Source organism: Jaculus jaculus, chromosome 9 (genome assembly GCF_020740685.1).
Source record: "Jaculus jaculus isolate mJacJac1 chromosome 9, mJacJac1.mat.Y.cur, whole genome shotgun sequence".
In the NCBI taxonomy this organism is placed as follows: domain Eukaryota; kingdom Metazoa; phylum Chordata; class Mammalia; order Rodentia; family Dipodidae; genus Jaculus; species Jaculus jaculus.
Window position 1 is genome coordinate 7,122,133 of NC_059110.1, and position 18,714 is coordinate 7,140,846.

Below are 18,714 nucleotides of genomic sequence, written 5' to 3' on the forward strand. Positions count from 1 at the left end.
GCCTGGCTATGACATGGTATTTCAATTGTCCCTACAAGGGCCCATAGAGCAGCGGCGTGAGTCATACCGGTGTCTTCTAACACAGCACTTTGAGGTGCCAGTAATCTGCAGACCGATGGAAGGATTTCCTGTGTTTGTGGAAAAACAAAAAAGACCATGGGATGGAGAGAGCCTCCTGTTGAAATGATCTCTCGCTTCAAAAGCAGCTCAGAACCTAGAAGAAGGCCTGGCGGGCAGAGCTGAGCACAGCTTCCTGAGCCATGAGGGTCATGGGACTCTCTCTCAGCTCCTCACAGCCCCAAGCAAGGTGACAGCGGGCTGAGCTGTCATCCCAAATGTCCAGAAAAGCAGCATACTCCAAACGGGATCAGAGGGGTGCAGAGTGTGTCTCGGCCCTGCCCTTGCTCACCTGGTGCTCCCTGGCTGCAGCCCTCCTCATGGACCTATGAGAGCACGCTGCTCAGCTCCAGTCCTCACTGGCCCTGAAAGCGGGCTCGGCAGGGGACACGGAATGCTGCCACTATGATTTCGTATATTTTAAAAATTTTTATCTTTTTTTATTTACTTGTCAGAGAAAGAGGGAGAGAGAGAGAGAGAATGGGTACACCAGGGCATCCACCCACTGCAAACAAACTCCAGATGTGTGCGCCCCCTTGTGCATCTGGTTAGCGTGGGCCCCAGGGAATTGAACCTGGGTCCTTTGGCCTTGCAGGCAAACGCCTTAACTGCCCCAGCCCAAGAATTTCATATTTTAAAAAAAGGAAAGAAAAGGCTGGAGAGATGGCTTAGCAGTTAAGGTGCTTGCCTGCAAAGCCAAAGGACCCAGGTTCAATTCCCCAGGACCCATGTGAGCCAGATGCACAAGCTGGCACATGCATCTGGAGTTTGTTTACAGACACAGGTGCACACATTCTCTCTCTACCTGCCTCTTTCTTTGTCTCTCAAATAAATTAATTAATTAAATTAAATATTTTTTAAAAGTTCAAAGCCTACTTGGAAGCAAACCTAGTGATTTCTGGCAACAAATGGGCACCAACTGTCTACACATTAAAAGCATGAGCATGGGCTGGAAGGATAGCTCAGTGGTTAAGGCGCTTGCCTGCGAAGCCTTAGGACCCAAGTTTGACTCTCCAGATCCCACATAAGCCAGATACATAAGGTGACACAAGCGTACAAGGTCTCACATGCACACAAGGTAGCACACGTGTCTGGAATTTGACTGCTGTGGCTGGAGGCCCTGGCGTGCCAATTCCCTCTCTCTTTCTCTCTCTCAACGCCTCTCACTCTCTCATTTAAAAAAAAAACATTAGCACATCTCTCACATCCTTTGATGTACCTGGCCATGCCCAGAACTTAGGGTAAGTGCAAGACTTATGGACATGACTGAAAGGGACGAGGGAGAAGAACAGAGTGTGATAAGGTTGGAGAACTTTCTAGAATCAGACAATATCATGTGGGGTGTGGGGCTTGGCTGGGGGAGTCAGAAGCAAAGGAAAAAATAAACAGCTGAGGAAACAGAAGAAAAGGTCATGGGGCGACCCGTTTGGATGGGCTGGCTGGCTGGACTTGTCTCCAGGCAGAGTGAGACCGTTGTGACCACAGTGAGGTGCTGAGCAGCTCCAGAGAGGGCTTCGCTGGCATGCTGTCTCCTCTCTGGCTTCTTTCTTTAGGGTTCTGCTCGCAGATCCCTTGATCACCTGGTGTCTCTCTCAGGATTTGCCACATCTGTGCCAAGGCAGATCTGGGACTGAGGCTGACTCCAACTTCAGTAGGCACACACAGGCACAAGGAGTCCTTCGGGGTGGCAGGCACCTAGCCCGCTCCCTGCGGTCTGACGTCCACAGCAGGCTTTGAGGTCAGCGTCCTTGTCACTCACAGAGAGATGCTGCCGGGTCCTCCTCCCGCGTGGCTCTCTGGGGACGCACAGCAGTGAAGCAGCTGGTTTGAGGATTTGCGATCCTCCCCATCTCCTTCCTGCAGCCATAGTCCAGCAGGTCCCTCCCACTGGGCAGAAGCAACAAGCGAGTCCCGAGGGTGACCTGGGCCGAGGCCAGAATGAGGCTCCAAGTGCAGGCCCGAGCTCCTGTCTCAGCCTAGTCAGCATTGGAAGGCTGAATGCTGGGGTCCACTGGGAGGATCAAGAGTCAAGTGTCAAGTTTGCTGGGTCCTGGGACACTGGGCAGTGGCGTGTGGGTGACAATGCAGCCCAACTTTGAGCAGCACAGGTCTCGTCCTCGAATAGTTTATGGCCTGCTAGGTCAGGGAGGTGGCCGCTGTCTGCAGCCACGGCCACCGTGGTGCGGAGCAGGGACGTTCGCTCCGGCTGTTCTGGCCGCCAGGCCTCCTCCCCAGCCTGCAGACCCCAGTGAGCGCCGGGGTGTCTCTGGCTGCCCCAGGGTCCCTCTCCTCCCTGTGTCTTCTCTCAGAGCACTGTGGGGAGCTGAGGGAGTCAGTATGAAGCAAGCCCACAGAAGAGAGTGGAGCTGAGGACCTGGGAGCCACACCGAGCGTCAGACCCCGAGAAGGAGAAAGGAGGGCGTGTGTGTGAAGGCCTGCCGGAACCTCCTTAACTCAAGGACGTTGTTCAGTTGTCCCCCACTACCACCTGCAGAGGAGGGACGCTCAGTTCCATGTCAGGACTGGCTACATGGACACTTGGAAAACACTGCCAAAGCCATCCTTTCAATCCTGGCTCTTTAGTTTTCCAAGGTATGGTCTCTCTCTAGCCCAGGCTGACCGGGAATTTACTATGTAGTCTCAGGGTGGCCTTGAACTCACGGCAATCCTCCTACCTCTGCCTCCTGAATGCTGGGCTTCTTTTTCAAAATGTATTTTATTTACTTATGTATGAAAGAGGGGAGGGCAGACAGAGAGACAATGGGCATGCCAGGGCCTCTAGCCACTGCAAACAAATTCCAGATGCATGCACCACCTTGCATATCATGTAGGTACTGGGGAATTGAACACAGATCCTTAGGTTTTGCAGGCAAGCTCCTTAACCATTGAGCCATCTCTGCAGCCCAAATTCTGGATCGTCCTTCAGTTTTCATTCCTAAGCTCCAGTCCACCCAGCCCAGAGCAGACCATGTCAGATGCCTGCATTAGGATCTGGACTCCCTGTCCGACAAGTCCAGCCCCATCAAGATGGGCCATTGCCAAGTGTGCAGATCTCCAGACCCAAGCTGCCTCTGAGAATCCCTTGCCTCATCTCTGTCATCACAGGTGACAGTCGTCAGCAGTGACTCGGCATTGAGGTGTGCCACACAACATGATGAACACTTTGCGCGCAAATTATTTAAATAGGCCTCCCGACATTGGGCTCCAACACCATGCAATCCCCATTCTGTAAGAAGAGGAGCTCAGAACGCATGAAACTAAGGAGTAGTCACTTATTCTCACATTTCCAGCCAGGAAGCCCGCCCACTTGGCCTTAGTGAAGGGCTGCACTGTACCAATCCCAATCTAAACATCTGATTACTTGTGAAGAAATGTTCATGAATAAATGATTATCCAATAATCTACAGTGTTAATTTTATTTAGTTCTGTAAGTTATTGAAATACGTAAGGTTGAAAGTCTAGATTCCTCTAGATAAGCCCTACCAACATGCATACGGGATGCGGAATCACTGCACTCCTAACGAGGACGCTGACCAAAGGAGCCGGCAGATAAAGCGATCACAAAGTCACACGTGACACACGGGAACTCCCTTGGGAAAGATTCTTGGAAGTTTCTTACTTTACAGAACGAAAATTCCTTAATTTTTTTTTTTTTCAAGTTGACGACGAGTTAATTTGAATTGATATCAGACCACTTTTCTACCCTGAATATTTAATATTCTGTGTGTGTGTGCGTGCAGATGTGTGTGCAGATGTGCATTTACGTGGATGTCAGTGACAACCTCAAGTGTCGTTCCTCAGGCTGTCTACCTTGTTAAGACAGGGTCTCTCACTAGGCTGAAACTTGCCAAGTGGGCTAGACTGTCTGGCCAGCGAGTGTGGGGATGTCTGTCTCGGCCTTTCTGGTGCTGGGATGTCAAGCACACACCACCGTTCCAGGGATTGAATTCAAGTCCTCAGGCTTACCAAGCAAGCACTGTATTGACTGAGCTATCTCCCCAGCCCAATATTTAATACTTCTTAGCATCCTGTGACTCTCCTATGAATATATGACTTGAAAACTCTCTTGAGAACATGAAAAGGAAGCTTGCTTTTCATTCTCTTTTTTCTTTTCTTTTTTTTTGGGGGGGGGGTTGAGGTAAGGTCTTACTCTAGCCCAGGCTGACCTGGAATTCACTATGGAGTCTCAGGGTGGCCTCGAACTCACGGCGATCCTCCTTCCTCTGCCTCGCGGGTGGTGGGATTAAAGGCACGTGCCCCCACGCCCGGCTGAAGCTCACTTTTCAGTAGACGTTTGAACGTCACTTTGAAAAATCACCATTATTAAGTCTGCGCAGTTTCCTCCGCTCCCCCTGGTTCCCGCGCATGTGCTCCCACCCATCTTCAGAACAGAAGCCCCTGGCGCTCAGTCACTTCTGTTTGTGGCTCCGAGGTATCGGCTTACTACGTCCCTTCCCACAGGGCTGGAGACGCGCATGTCGCCTTTCATCTTGATCTGTTGGTTGCCCAACGCTTCCAGTTGGCAGAAGCGCCATGAAATCAGAGCTATCCTGTGCGTCCGCTGGGCTGAGCAGCAACTGCAAGACGCATGAGAGACGTGCGAAGCTGGGGAGCAGAGAGGAGGATGGGGCTGCCCTGGCCTGCGGCGTCACACGCCCCACGGTGGTCTACGTGCTGTCCAGTCACCGGGGTCCCGGCAGTGGACACCCTGACTTCTCTCTCAGAGAGCCCTGGCACCCTGGACATGAGGACCAGGTCTGTGATTCGAGAAACTCGGGGGAGTTCTCTCCCGTACAACCCTGCACGAGAGGTCACCTGCCTCACAGGACTGGGGCAGACAGAACAAGCCCCTGTGTTTCTGAAGACCACGACTGTGTCCCGCACTGTCTCCACTGCAGCAGCTCCTGTGATGCACGGCCTGTGCCCGGGACCCTCTCCTCGACTCTCTACAGGATCCAACGTTTAGGAAGATGGGATGTCCACCTTCTGCGGCTCCCATGTCAACAGTAGAGCTGCAGCACAGCCCACCAGCAAGGAAGGCTGACGCAAGAGAATCCAGCCTGACGTCAGGCATCCAAACACCATGTTTTTTTTTTCCCAAGGCACCTTCCCACTCTCACACAGATATGGTATTCCTGAGTTCAGGGTCGGGAATGAGATACATCAGGGACTTGAAAACTGACCTAGGTGTAGAAGGACACAAGGAAGACTCAAATCAGCTGACAAGTGGCAGATTTCCTCAAGGGGTGGAGAGAAACTGGGTGTGCCCACTCCCACGCGGGTAGCCCGTGGAGGACCTGTCATGTTCCCATCACGATGTGTGCGTCACTGATTAAGACTAGCTCCCGAGGTCATAGACTGAATCCAACACGACTCCCCAGGCTCCTGCCTCAACTTTTGTCTTCTGTCTCCTCACTCAATTTGAAAGTTAAAGTACCGACTTGAGTTAAAGTCAAATTAATAATCACATTTACTCAGCTTCTTAGAAGCCCCTAAATTTCATTCCTCACTATGATTCTCTTCCATCACGCAAATCACCAGCCACAAAGTTGGTCTGCTTCATTTCACACCCAGAAGAAAAGCAAGGGGCAACTATCCCTTAAAAGCTGAGTTTCAGATCCCTCGCTCAGATAAAAGAGCCACCTGCTCTCTCACCAGGAATTTATCGTTCCAAAGGCTCTGTTTCAAGCACGCTGAGGACATTGCCCGTTCCTCACAGAATAGAAATCAACTCCTTTCTTGGTTATAGTTTAAGAAAGGGAGGTGGGGGTGGGGGAAGCAAGGAGGAGTGTTGGAAAGGCTTCCTGGTTGTGAAGGTTGAGCAGTGTTTCTGGCTCTACATCCTTGGAGGGTCCAGCTGTGTCTTGGCATCATGGGTGCCAGCCCCTGTGTGCCCCCTGTTGCTGTTTGTGTCCCTGTGTCTGGGTCCAGCTGCCCCCGCAGCGGGCTCAGCTGACAACACAGGCCCGCTGAGGAGAGCCAGGACAGCTGAGAAAAGCCTTTTCTGCACAATGGACGTCAGCACAGAAAAATGATGGCCCCAAGGAGCCAGCCGCTCTGTCCTTCCTGCCCCTTTCATGTGCCAGGTCACATCCCCCAAATTAGGCTCCCATGGACAACAGAGCCCACATGCAGATAGAGCCCAGTCTAGCACGGACCTGCACTCTCTGCTGCAGAGCGCCTGTGTGGTCCTGGCCACCCGATGACTGTCCAGGAGGGGGGAGACCCGGGACTAAATGTGCGTCATCCCGAAGGGGAAGGCGTTTAGGTGAGTCAGGGATGGTCACTTGCGGGCTTTAAGCCGTAGTTATGAAAGAGGTTAAGTGCATCACTCAATCCCTTTCACACTGGCTCATGAATGTCATCACAGATGTTTGTTAAGTGCTGCGTCAGGTGGTGGAGGACAGAATGCCCGCCCCTCCCCGCAAGCCTGAGGAGGAAGGAGCTGCCCCATCATCACCACCGCACAGAGGGCACCAGACAAGGCGAGGGGCCAAGCCAGCCCTGGGATGGAGGTGGAGGCTGGGGAAGGTTTTCACTGACAAGGAAATTCTAAAGTGCACATTAAGGGAAAGAACTGGAATGGACCTGGGCAGAAAGACGAATGGCGTTTTGAAGAAAAGTACACTGTGGAAGGGCCCAGGTGAGGGGAGGTGGCCCTTGTTAGATCAGGGGTCACCACCTGGAGAGGAGGGGCACCTCAGAACTGCAGGCAGAATCCCAGGCGGCTGGTGTGCCAGACAAGTGAAAGAATCTCCCCAAAGTGCCAGACTCCCTGCTGGTTTATTGACACGTTTCATTTGCGTGTGCGTGTGTGTGTGTGTGTGTGTGTGTGTGTGTGTGTAATATATTTTGATCACGGTCCTCCTGCACTGCTTTCTCTTATCTCCCTTCCTCCATCTCTCTTCCGTCGAACCCCTTCTTTCCAACTAGCCCCTCTCCCACTCTGACACACTGTACTTTTTTGCTTTTGGCCTGCTTCCACCGTCCACGGGGCAAGGTTGAGGGGCTCAGCATGGTGCAGACCTTGCGCACTAACAGCGGTCACCCTGAGGTGGCGAATGCAGCAGCCCCGTCCTGTCCAGAAGGGGGCGCTCCACAGCCCTGCTCCCCATCCCCTCACGTTGGTTCTTCCTTCCTCCTCTCCCGCAGTGCTCCCTGAGCTTTGGGGGCATCTAAATGTCTCGTTTAGCGCTCCGCGCTCCATAGGCACTTATTCTCAGCGCTGTAGAGAGTTTTGAATGCCACCCGTAGCCACTGCCAACTGCAAAAAGAATTCTCCAACCAAAGGTGAGATCTCTACCATTATATCAGAAGACCTTTGCCCCAATAGGCAACATACCAAAATGCATCGTCAGGACTGGCTAAGGGGAAGACGTCTGGCAAGCAGTGGTTTACACAAACAAGTCGTCTCTTACTCATACTCCCACCTCCTCAAGTAGGGTAATCAGTGGGGCTGCCACTCCTGAAGACTTGCAGAAACTGATCCTTCTCCATCTAAGGATTCCATCTGTCACCTTTTAGGGCTCCAAGGTTCCCTGCTGGCAGAGACTGGCAGATGGGTTGTAAGGACTGCCCTACAGTGAGTGTCGCGTGACACCTTTCCCACCATCGCTGACTGAAACTGAGAGACGCGGTCCTGCCAGTCACAGAAAAGCTGGACAGGGCTGAGGACGTGGGTCAGTTGACAGAGCACTTGCCTCGCATGCCCCAGGCCCTGGGTCCCACCCCCAGCACCATACAAAACTGCGTGTGCTAGAGAGGGCCTTCAACCCCAGCATTCAGAAGGCAGAGGCAGGGATATCAAGCGCTCTGGGTTATCCTATGCTATGTAGTGAGCTTGAGACCAACCTGGGCTACATAAGACTGTCAAAAAAAAAAAAAAAGTAAGCAAACTGTACAATATAACCCTGACCCAGCTACGTTATCCCACAGGAAAAGTACTAACGTACTGATTTTCTCTACTTCAAGGTCACCGAGGAAGGGGCTGTGGTGGGCTGCATAGACTGTCCTCTTGGCGGGACCTGCGATCCCGTTAATTGAGGTGGGGAGGCCCCCCTTCACTGCAGGAGGGGTACAAAGAAGGGATCACCGATGGAGCAGCCGTATTCATCTCTACCTATCCCCTCCCTGCTGACGTGACAATGTGCCGCTGGACCCTGCCGTGACTTCTCTGCCATGACGTCCTCTACCCTCCGCACTTGTTAGCTGAATTGCACTCTTTCCTCTTCCATACACTGCTTCTGGTCAGGTATTTTCTCTTTTTTCTAAAAAAATAATTAATTCATTAATTTACAAGCAGAGAGAGAGAGAGAGAGAAGAGAGACAGGTAAGAGTGAGAATGGGCACGCCAGGGCCTCTAGCCACTGCCAAAGAACTCCAGACACATGTGCCCCTTGTGAATCTGGCTTGCGTGGGTCCTGGGGAATCAAACGTGGGTCCTTTGGCTTCACAGCCAAACACCTTAACCGCAAGGCCATCTCTCCATTCCTGGTCAGGTATTTTCTTCTAGCAATGGGAAAGTAACCAGCAGAGGGACTACTAACTCTGTGTGAGTTACTTTGGTGTTATTGTAACTAAATACATAAGCAGCGCGAGGGAGAAAGGGTTTACGTTGGCTCACAGCTTCATAAAGTTTGATCCTTCAAGCAGGGAGGGCGTGGCACAGTTCTTGGTGGGGGACAGCATCTGGCCATGCAGTCAGCAGACCATCAGTAGAGAGAACAGCCTGTAGTGAACAGCAGCGGCATTCTTCAAAGGCCTACGTCCAGTGGTCTGCCATCAGGTAGGCTCCATGTCCCGAAAGTTCTACAGCCTCCCCAAACAGCACCACCAGCCAGGTCCCAGGCATTCAAACGTATGAGTCACTGAGGAGCACTTCATGTTCAAAGCACAGTATGGTAGACTCCAGAGGTGAGAAGATTGGGCGGCTGGTGGGACTTGCCCCTGGAATTGGCAGGAAGCTGAGGTTTAGGCCTCAGTCCAGCTAATCCAAAAAGACTGAATATTCTTCTCATTCGACTAAGATGTTTGTGTCCAAACTCTCCACTCCACCGATGAGAAAGTTTAGGTATTAATTCCACATCTGCCAGAAGGCCCGTTTGATTGTACCCCTGCCTTTCTCCAAAAGACCTCGGCCCAAAAGGTTTGGTCAAGTTTCCTAGGGAGTATGGTTCAGCTGTGTGAGATCTTACTGTTTGTGGTGCATCTCTGGGGAGCTTAAACCTCCCGAGAATCAGCAACATCCCATCAGACGAGATGAGATAAAGGCATGATATGTCCCCACCAAAGTCCTTGGGGTGGTTTTGGCAGAACCCAGGCTGACTTCTGTTCTAGTTGTGATAATCTCATTGTGCTCCACATTACTAAACACTGACCACATCTCGCTGTGAGGTCCATGGACCACCTGCAGGAGCCCTGGACGTGCCTTAAAAGCAATCAAGGAACAGTCCTAAACCCAGCCCCACGCTCCAAGGGTGGGACCCAGGAATGCATGGCTAGCCCTGCTGTCAACAAGGGCTCTCCACAGCTGCACAGGAATGCGTTCATCGTGGCCTGTCCTCTGAGGCACAGGCCCAGCTCAGTGTGCGTTCTCTCTGGTTCATTCACCCCGAGGCCCACACGCACCCCACTGTTGGCCCCGGGCACTCTTCCTGCCAGGCCTTGAGCTGGGCAGAGAAAAGACCTCAGTCATCTTTGTATCCCGGGGACTAGCCCAGTGCCCGGCATGCCCTGAATGTAAATAATTGCAGTGGAACTATTGTTGATAACCCAAACTGTCAGCTGCCAGAGGAAGTGGGAGGTGCCCTCAAGTCTCACAATAAAGCTCCTGGTGGCTCTCCCCTTATTTCTCTGGGTGGATGTGTTTGGTTATCCCACTGCCTACACCAAGGAGCAGACACCCAGTGGGTTGACCGCATTCATTTGATTACATTTGAAGAAAAAAAAAAAAACTACAACATTTTTGCCACTGGTATAAAGGAATAGTTATTCTGAGAGGCTTATGCTTAAAAAAAAAAAAAAGATTTAACACAAACTATAACTTTGTTGAATGACTGCTGTTTCAGAAAGTAAAGGAAACCTACCCATGTCTAATTAAAACAGACAACAGGCTCAGTCTTTCTAGATCTAGTCAGACAGTGTGGAAGAGAGACGGGACCCAGAGCCTTGTCTCCCTCCAAGGAAGCAAATCTGTGTGCAGGGAGCCAGGTTCCCACCGAGAAGAGCAATAAGTGGGAGCAGGACAGTCAACATTCCCCAGACACACAGTCATCTATGATGAGAGTGAGAACACCCAGACCATCAGGTAGCCACATATGCAAAATACACAGTAATCATGTGAAGAAGACCTAAAAAAAAAAAATCCTGAGACGTAGATAGAACTGAGCAAGGAAGAAAACTACCAATAAACAACCAGGCATATTTGAAATGTAGTAAATATAACTTTGGTTAACATAAAGAAGTTCAATGGATTTGCTGAGAGATGGCTCAGCAGTTAAAGGAACTTGCTTGCAAAGTCCTTCTACCTAGGTTTGATTCCCCAGTACCCAGATGAGCCAAGTGGTACATGTGTCTACAGTTCGTTTGCACCAGTAAGAGACCCTGGCATCCCTATATTTTCTGTCTCTCTCTCACACTCTCTATCCCTCTCTCTCACCCCTCCTCTCTATCTCCATCTCTTTCTCACACACAAATAAATAAACAAAAATTTTTAAGTTCATTGAAAGTATTAAATAGCAGATTTGATACTGCTGAATAGATCCCAAAGCTATCTAGACCCCTCACTTATAGACACAAAAATGGAAATGTGAGTGAAAGTTATGATGGGGAACAAAAGAAGGTTCACAAGGGGCTGAAGAGATGGTTTAGTGGTTAAGGCACTTGCCTGCAAAGCCAAAGGACCTCGATTTGATTCCCCAGGACCCATGTAAGCCAGATGCACAAGGTGGCACATACATCTGGAGTTTGTTTGCAGTGGCTGGAAGCCCTGGTGCACCCATATTCATTCTCTCCCCCCCCCCCCTCCTTTCTGTTCACAAGAGAAGGTTCACAAGAGAAAGTACTGGGAGGGGACTATGATCAAAATACATATGTATGTGTGTGAAAACTGCCAATAAAAAGAAACAGAAGGTTCAACTTACATCTAATTAGAATCTCAAAAGGAAAGACGGGATTGGAAATGGTAGCAGTGGAGATAAAATGGCTGGGAACCCTCCAAAAGTAATTAGAGGACCAAATTCACAGTTCAAGAAAACCCAACATCAGTTCACTCCACAAATACTGGGCCTCTAACATATACCATATATTTTTACTATTTTTAAAAGTTTTATTTATTTGAGAGATAGAGTGTGTGTGGACCCTCGGGGGCCTCTTGTGACTGCAAATAAACTCCAGACACAAACGCCACTTTGTGCATCTGGCTTTACACAGATACTGGGGAATAGAATTCAGGCCTGGGCCTGCAGGCTTTGCAAGCAAAGTCCTGTAACTACTGAGCCATCTCCTCTGTCCTGCCAGATATTTTTAGAGGTAATGTACAACAAAGTGAGCAAATTTTATCAGCTATCTCTCTGGACACACCCCGAGTGAACAGCTCACCTGCAGTGGAAGACGTGAGAATGACAGGACTTCTCAGAAGCAAACTGACAGCTCCAGGACAGGCCCAGACTCTTCAAGCAGAGCTGGTGCTTGTGCTGCGAAGCCCTGCGTCCTCAGCGGGGCTCTCCACAGGCTGGAAGCCTGTCATCTCGGCCCTCGCTCGGTCTCCTCCACTGTGCGTTTTTCGTCTACTCAAGTCTGCATGCGAGCACGTCAACCACTCAAGGAGCCAGTGCCTGTCTAAACATTGGTGACACCTAACTTGTGTCCTCCCCTGGAGGCACAAGGACAGCCGCTCTAGCAGTGATGGCTCTAGACCATTACTCAGAGCGCTGGTCCCTGGCATACAGACGCTGGGCAAGTGTGGCGCTTTGAATGAAAATGTCCCAGATGGTCTCCAGGGTTTGTGATTAAGCTTCCTACTTGGTCTCCAGCTGGTGGAGCCTTTGGGGAGTGGAGCCTTGCTGGAGGAGGTGTGCTTCTGGCGGAGGGCCTTAGGGTAGATCAGCCCAGCCTATTTTATGAGCAGAGCCAATTTGCTCAGACAGCTCTCTCTCTCTCTCTCTCTGCTGTGGATGTTTGCTGAAGTAAACCAGCCTCCTCCTCCATGAGAAAGCTTCACCTCAAAACTATAAGCCTGAGCCAGGTGTGGCTTTAATCCCAGTACTCAGGATGCAGAGGTAGGAGGAGCGCCATGAGTTCAAGACCACCCTGAGACTACATAGTGAACTCCAGGTCAGCCTGAACTAGAGTGAGACCCTACCTTGAACACCACCCCCCACAAAAAAAAAAAAAAAGTAAAACAGCTATAAACCTGAAATAACCCATTTCCTCTCATAAGCTGCTCCTGGTCAAGCAATGAGAAGGTGACTGGCACAGCAAGGAGGAGGGACTTGCACGCAATGAGACATGACGCATTTTATGCACCACCTTTTGCTCTACACACACATGCAGCTCAGACGACCAAAACCCTCTGCACTCGCCAGTGGAAGTGATCTGGCCGCTACTTTAAGAAACGGCACATTTCAAAACTTGTGGAATTGTAGCCAATGAAGTTCAGGGAAGCAAAGTTTTAGCTTGAAATATTTAGAGTATAATATAGAAAGACTAACCAAGCTGGGCTGAGAAGTCACCTTAAACAAGGAAAAAAGCATCCCAAGAAAAACAGCAAGGACAAATAATAGCAAGGAGAAAATAATAAAACAGAAAGCAAACAATGCTGCACTAAGTAACTAAAGCAAGAATATAACAGACATTCTAATGGTGAGATTAACTCATCAAAAAGAAGGAAGAGAGATGGCTTAGCGTCTAAGCGCTCGCCTGTGAAACCTAAGGACCCCAGTTCGAGGCTCGATTCCCCAGGACCCACGTTAGCCAGATGCACAAAGGGGCGCACGCGTCTGGAGTTTGCAGCAGCAAGAGGTCCTAGTGTGCCCATCCTCTCTGTCTCTCTCTCTACTTCTTTCTCTCTCTGTCACTCTCAAATAAAGATAAACAAAAAGATTTAAAAATTCTAACATCAATACATTTTTAAATATTTTATTATATTATTATTTGGTTTTTCAAGGTAGAGTCTCACTCTGGCCCAGGCTGACCTGGAGTTCACTATGGAGTCTCAGGGTGGCCTCAAACTCATGGCAATCCTCCTACCTCTGCCTCCCAAATGCTGGGATTAAAGGTGTGTGCCACCATGCCTGGCGTTATATTTTAATTTTATTAGAGAGAGAAAGAGAGAGAGAATGAGTGTGCCAGGGCCTCTGGCCACTGCAAACCAACTCCAGATGCATGCACCATGTGCATCTGGCTTATGTGTGTTCTGCAGAGTTGAACCAAGGTCCTTAACACTTCTCAGGAAGAGCCTTAACCTCTAAGTCATCTCTCTGGCCCCTAAATCAATCTTGGATACTCTCATCCTTGGCAGTGATTTGAAACATTTGGCTGGAGGGGCTCTGACTCGCTTGTCTGCATTACACCTGCCTCGTGTCGAACAGCCAGACAGAGTTGAGGCTCGGACAGTAGGAAGGTCTATGTTGAGTCAGTTCAGTGTAGGTGAGAAATGCCCTTGAGTGGAGGAGAGCTGGGTTGGCATGAAGTGATTGACAGATGAGGACTCCTGACTTAGCTCCTTGGAGTCTCTTCCAGTTGCTATGACATGATGGAGATGCTGAATGAGCGCTGAGTGATCATTTTACACTGGAGGGTGGCAGCCCGTTCCGCCGAGCGAAGGCCGGCTCCTCGGCAGGCAGCCCGGCTGACCGCGGTTCCCGACACCGCCAGTGAAACAAATTATCCAGAGGACTGCCGTAGTAACAGAGGAAAACAGGGAGGCTCACCCGGGTGTCCCGCTGGCTATAAAGGTTGAGTGATCCATATGCCACGGCTACTGGACCTGCAGCCCTCCATGAAGGGAAAGACAGTGACTTACAATCAAGGCTTCAAATCCAGTTTGGCTACAGCAAGAGCATGAGGACCGTGGCCTCAACTCTCCCTTCCATAACCCAGGACAATAATGTCTCCCCCACCGGGGTGCTGAGACTCAGTAGAATGGTCAGCCAGTCCACCTTCTATCTTTCCCAGTGCACAGCCTTTTTGTCACAGATGTCTTAGACTTCAGGTCTCTGAAAACACACCAAGTTTATAACTTAAGCTAAAGACAAAACTCCAGTTCTGTTGATCACTTGGATAGAATTTGAAGTAGCAAAAATTAAGAATAATTGGGTCATATTCGAAACCACAAAGAACCAATGTCAGCCACACAGAACCCTATGAGATTCCGAGTCACTGTGCATGTGGAACTTCCTGAATAGATGTGAGGGATGGGGTCCTTTTAAAGAGTCAAAACGTGAAAGATTAGTGTTGTAGCCTCTGGCAGGATGCATGTGCCATGCTATATAACCCCAGCCCATGCTCGTGCAAGCGAGCCTAATTAAATCAAACACACACACACACACACCACAGTAGGTTTAATTAGGAAGAAGGGTTTAGTGGGAGAGGGAGAGAGAAAGAGAAAGTAATGAGAGGCGAATAAGATCAAAATAATATTATACACATATGTAAAAGAGTCGATAACGTTTTTTTTAAAAGCATGAAAAAATAAGTCAAAAGAAGAACAGAGATATGTGCTGGTGTGAGTGTGTGTGTATGTCATATGTGCAGGGATGTGGGGGACATGCATGTATTTGTACAGACATGTGCAGCCTGTGACTATGCATGTGGCGGGAGAGGAAGATGTGTCCTCTTTCACTATTCCACCTTATTTCCTTGAGACAGAGTCTCTTGCTGAATCTGTACGTTTCCAATGTTTTTGGCCAGACTGGCTAACCAGTGAGTCCCAGCAATCTTCCTGTCTCTGCCTCACTCAGGGCTGGGACGATAGGCGTACACAGCCTCACCGTGATTTTTCTTTTTAGCACGAGTGCTGGGTCCTCGTGCCTGCACAACAAGCACCCTTACACACTGAGCCACCTCCCCAGTCCCTACTTGGGTTTTGTGGGCTGGAGAGATCGCTCAGCAGTCAAGGCACTTGCCTGCAAACCCTATGGACCTGGGTTTGATTTCCCCAGTACCCACATAAAGACAGATGCACAAGGTGGCGCATGCATCTGGTGTTCATTTTCAGTAGCCAGAGGCCTTGGCATGCCCATTCTCTTTCTCTCTCTCAAGGTAAATATATATATACATATATTTGTAATTTATAATTATAATAAATAAATATATATATGTGTGTGTGTATGTATATCACTAAAAATATAGTTAAAAGAAATCTCTCCAGTAGATTTCAAAAACTTGTCTGTGGCTCTAATTAGGAATGCATTCTGTAACATTTGACTTTTCCCTGAAGAAATTTGGCCATTGTTCTGAGCACACAATTTTGTCCCCTGCTGGTGACAATAATAGCAAGTGTGACGTTGTTAAGGGCGTAACTTAATGTCTACTTTTGCAAAGGAGAAAGCTAAGCCCAGACAAGTTCAGCGGTAGACCCAAGCCTAGAGACCAGGACACATCTTCTGACTTTCCACCATGTTTTAGGAACTGCCGACCTTCAGAAGACCCCCTTAACACGCCACTAATTAACCCTGCGAGCCCACATGTCTCTAAAGTATTTGCCAAGGAGGTCATTCATGCACAGATGGGTGTCACTCTCTTCTTCGTTGTCCAAGGCTCATGTTCACGCACACCAATCTCACTCCCGTGTGAGTACATTTCATTCTTGCTGTTTGCCTATTTTCTTTTAAATCTTTTGTTTTGATTTTGTTCTTTGCTTTAAGATATCTTTGGAAGAGCCAGGCATGGTGGCGCATGTCTTTAATCTGGCACTCAAGAGGCAGAGGTAGGAGGATGTCCATGATACACTGTGATAACTCAGGCGGGAAGAGTTACCCAGCTGCCCTGCAGACCAGAAGACCATCTTACAAGCGCAGCTCCAGATGCTGGGGAGATGGCTCCGTGAGAGAGGGCCTGGGTTCAATCCCCGGCCCCTACAAAAAAAGCTGGGTGTGGCTATGCACACCTGTAACCTGGTCAGCCAGTCTGAGAGATAAAACAGCAGCTCCAAGTTCAGTAAGAGACTCCGTCTCAAGCCAAGGACACAGACTGACAGAGGAAGGCACCAGGCATCCTCCCCTGGCCTCAGTGAGAGTGTGCTCCAGGCCCAGAGCAGCATTTGTGAACACATGTCCGTACTCTATACCACACACACACACACACACACACACACACACACACATGCGCACGCGCGCGCAGGCTTGTGTGGATTTCATCCCCAGAGCACTTAACATTGAGCCCTGTGCAGTGCACGTCCACACCACACATAGCCCCACAGAAAGGCAACTCCACCCAGAGACTGAGGTCTCCAGGCCAAGGCACACCCACAACAGTGGCAGGAAGGGTTCTGGCCTCCAAGTCCAGCATTTCTCCTGGCATCCAAGTAACCGTTTTAGACAAGCACTAAGAAAATGTTTTCTTTTCTCCATTTACTTGACCACATTTGATCATCTTGTAAAAACAAATTCAGCTGGGCTATGATTGTAAGCAAAAGTCAGAGCAAACCTGTAGACCTGCACTTCCATCCCACAATGGTGCAGAATAAGACGCGAAAGTTAAGGTCTGGGTGAGGGAGCCTGGTCCCCCAAAGCTGCTGCTGGCCAGACACACTCAACAAAATCTGCGGATGGCTTTCCTCTCCAGACCCCAGCCATAAATGTGTGTGAGGGTGGGGTGGCGGAGGGGCGCCCTTGTTAAGACTTAAGGCCCCTTTCTGCTGCCTTCTGGAATTCACTAGCAGGAAAAGTCCCAACCTCTTATTCAATACCTCCGCTTGCTCAACTTCTCTTAGATTACTGCTCTTTGACCTAAATCAGTTTTACCAAAATTATTGCCCTCGACAGTTTCGACCTTTATCCCTTTTCATTTTAGATAATCATTTGGGCAACTGGCGGATGGGCGGGGGGAGGAATAAAGTTGCTCTGCCTTCAAACATAAATTTCCCCTCTCCTGTGCCCTCCTGGAGGTAAGGCAATCCAGCTCTACCAACTTGGCTCTCCCCGCGCCCCCGGGCCCCGGTGCCCCTAGGCAGAAGACCCCAACCAAGAGTCCCCGCCCATCATCACCCATCGCTGTGGTCACTGCGCCTCCAAGATGAGGCGCGCTCGCTGCTGGGCGCTCTGACCGCTGGGCAGCTGTGTGCGGAGCGTGGGTCACTTGGCTTCTAAGGAAAGTTTTCTTTGTAGCACCAGTAACCCAGGCATCTCCGGGCCAACTCAGCCATGCGGGAAAATAACCCGCGAGGCTTGCCTTAGGGATTTAACAGCTCAGCCCTTGCAAGCAAGAGCTGAAGCCCCAAAGGTGGTGCACCGAGGTTCCCCATGTCCACGGACCTGTCCTAGGCGTCCACCTTGTCACCCAGGGAGACGGGCTCGTCGTCCTGTCCCTCGGGCTACCCCACCATCCTCAACCACCACCCCGGGGTGGGGTGGGGCTGGGGGGGGACGGAGCCCCCTTACCTCGCTGACGATGGTGGAGTGAGTCTGGACGTAGCGCCAGTCGCCGCTGCAGGGCACGAGGGGCGCCGAGCGGTTGGGGAAGGCGGCGAGCGGGTCGCTGCAGCTGGCGCTGGCGTTGGCCGCCTCCAGCAGGTAGCGGTGGCAGTGGCCGTGGGCGCCGAGGGGCTCGGGGTGGGCGGCGGCGGCGGCGGGCCCCCCGCGCAGGCCGGGCGCCGTGCGGTTCCACTCGTCCTGGGCTGTCCAGGCGCAGCGCTCGGCCAGCGCGGCGGAGCTCGGTCCCCGGCACCAGTAGCGCTCGGGCTGGCTGCCCAGGAAGACCACGCCGACGAAGAGGAAGGCGAAGGTGACCCCGGTCAGGCACAGCAGCAGGAACACGCGCCGCTGGAAGCGTCCGAACTCACCGGCCTTGCGCAGCGCCTGGTCGAACGTGGGCATGGTGCCCCCGCCGCCCGGGCCTCGCTCCGAGGGACCCGCGAGCGCCGCCGCCGCCGCCGGACGCCGCTCTTTCTACCCCGCCGCTCCCGGCCCTGGCGCCGCGCCCCGGGCGGCCACTCCTCCAGCTCCCCGCCTCCCCGCCGACGGAACGACCGACAGTCCGCGGGAGCCCGGGACCCACGCCGCCGCCTGGGGCCGGGGTGGGCACGCGGCGGCGCCCCCGCGCGCCCGAAGGACCCCAGAGACCCGCACCGCCTCCCCTGGACTGGCGCGCCGCTCCGCTCTGTCCGTGCCAGCAGCGCGCTGGGCCAGCCGCCCTGGGGACAGGGTCACCGGGCTTCCCGGGTCTCTCCGAGGCCCACCGGGCGCGGGGGGGGGGGGGGACTAAGGACGTGCGCCCGGACGCCCCCGCCCCTTCCCACGCTGCAGCCCAGCATCTCGGCGACAGGCCGTCACACCTGCGTGCACGCACGCTCGCACGCGCGGGAGTAGCTTTTGGCTCCAGGTCAGAGATCCTAGAAACTTTTTCCAATGGCACAGCTGCGCGGCCCACAGGGTTAAG

General features: G+C 51.5%; 1 protein-coding gene across 2 annotated transcripts in view; it reads right to left on the bottom strand.

The window, feature by feature from the left end:
• Positions 1-18,152, bottom strand: part of Slc22a3 (solute carrier family 22 member 3) — a 99,293-nt gene extending 81,141 nt beyond the window's left edge. For both annotated transcript variants that reach the window (XM_045158800.1, XM_004651268.2), the window contains exon 1: positions 17,718-18,152. In XM_045158800.1, the coding sequence (XP_045014735.1) occupies positions 17,718-18,152 (435 nt within the window). The remainder of the gene's footprint in view (positions 1-17,717) is intronic.
• Positions 18,153-18,714: the final 562 nt, after the last annotated feature.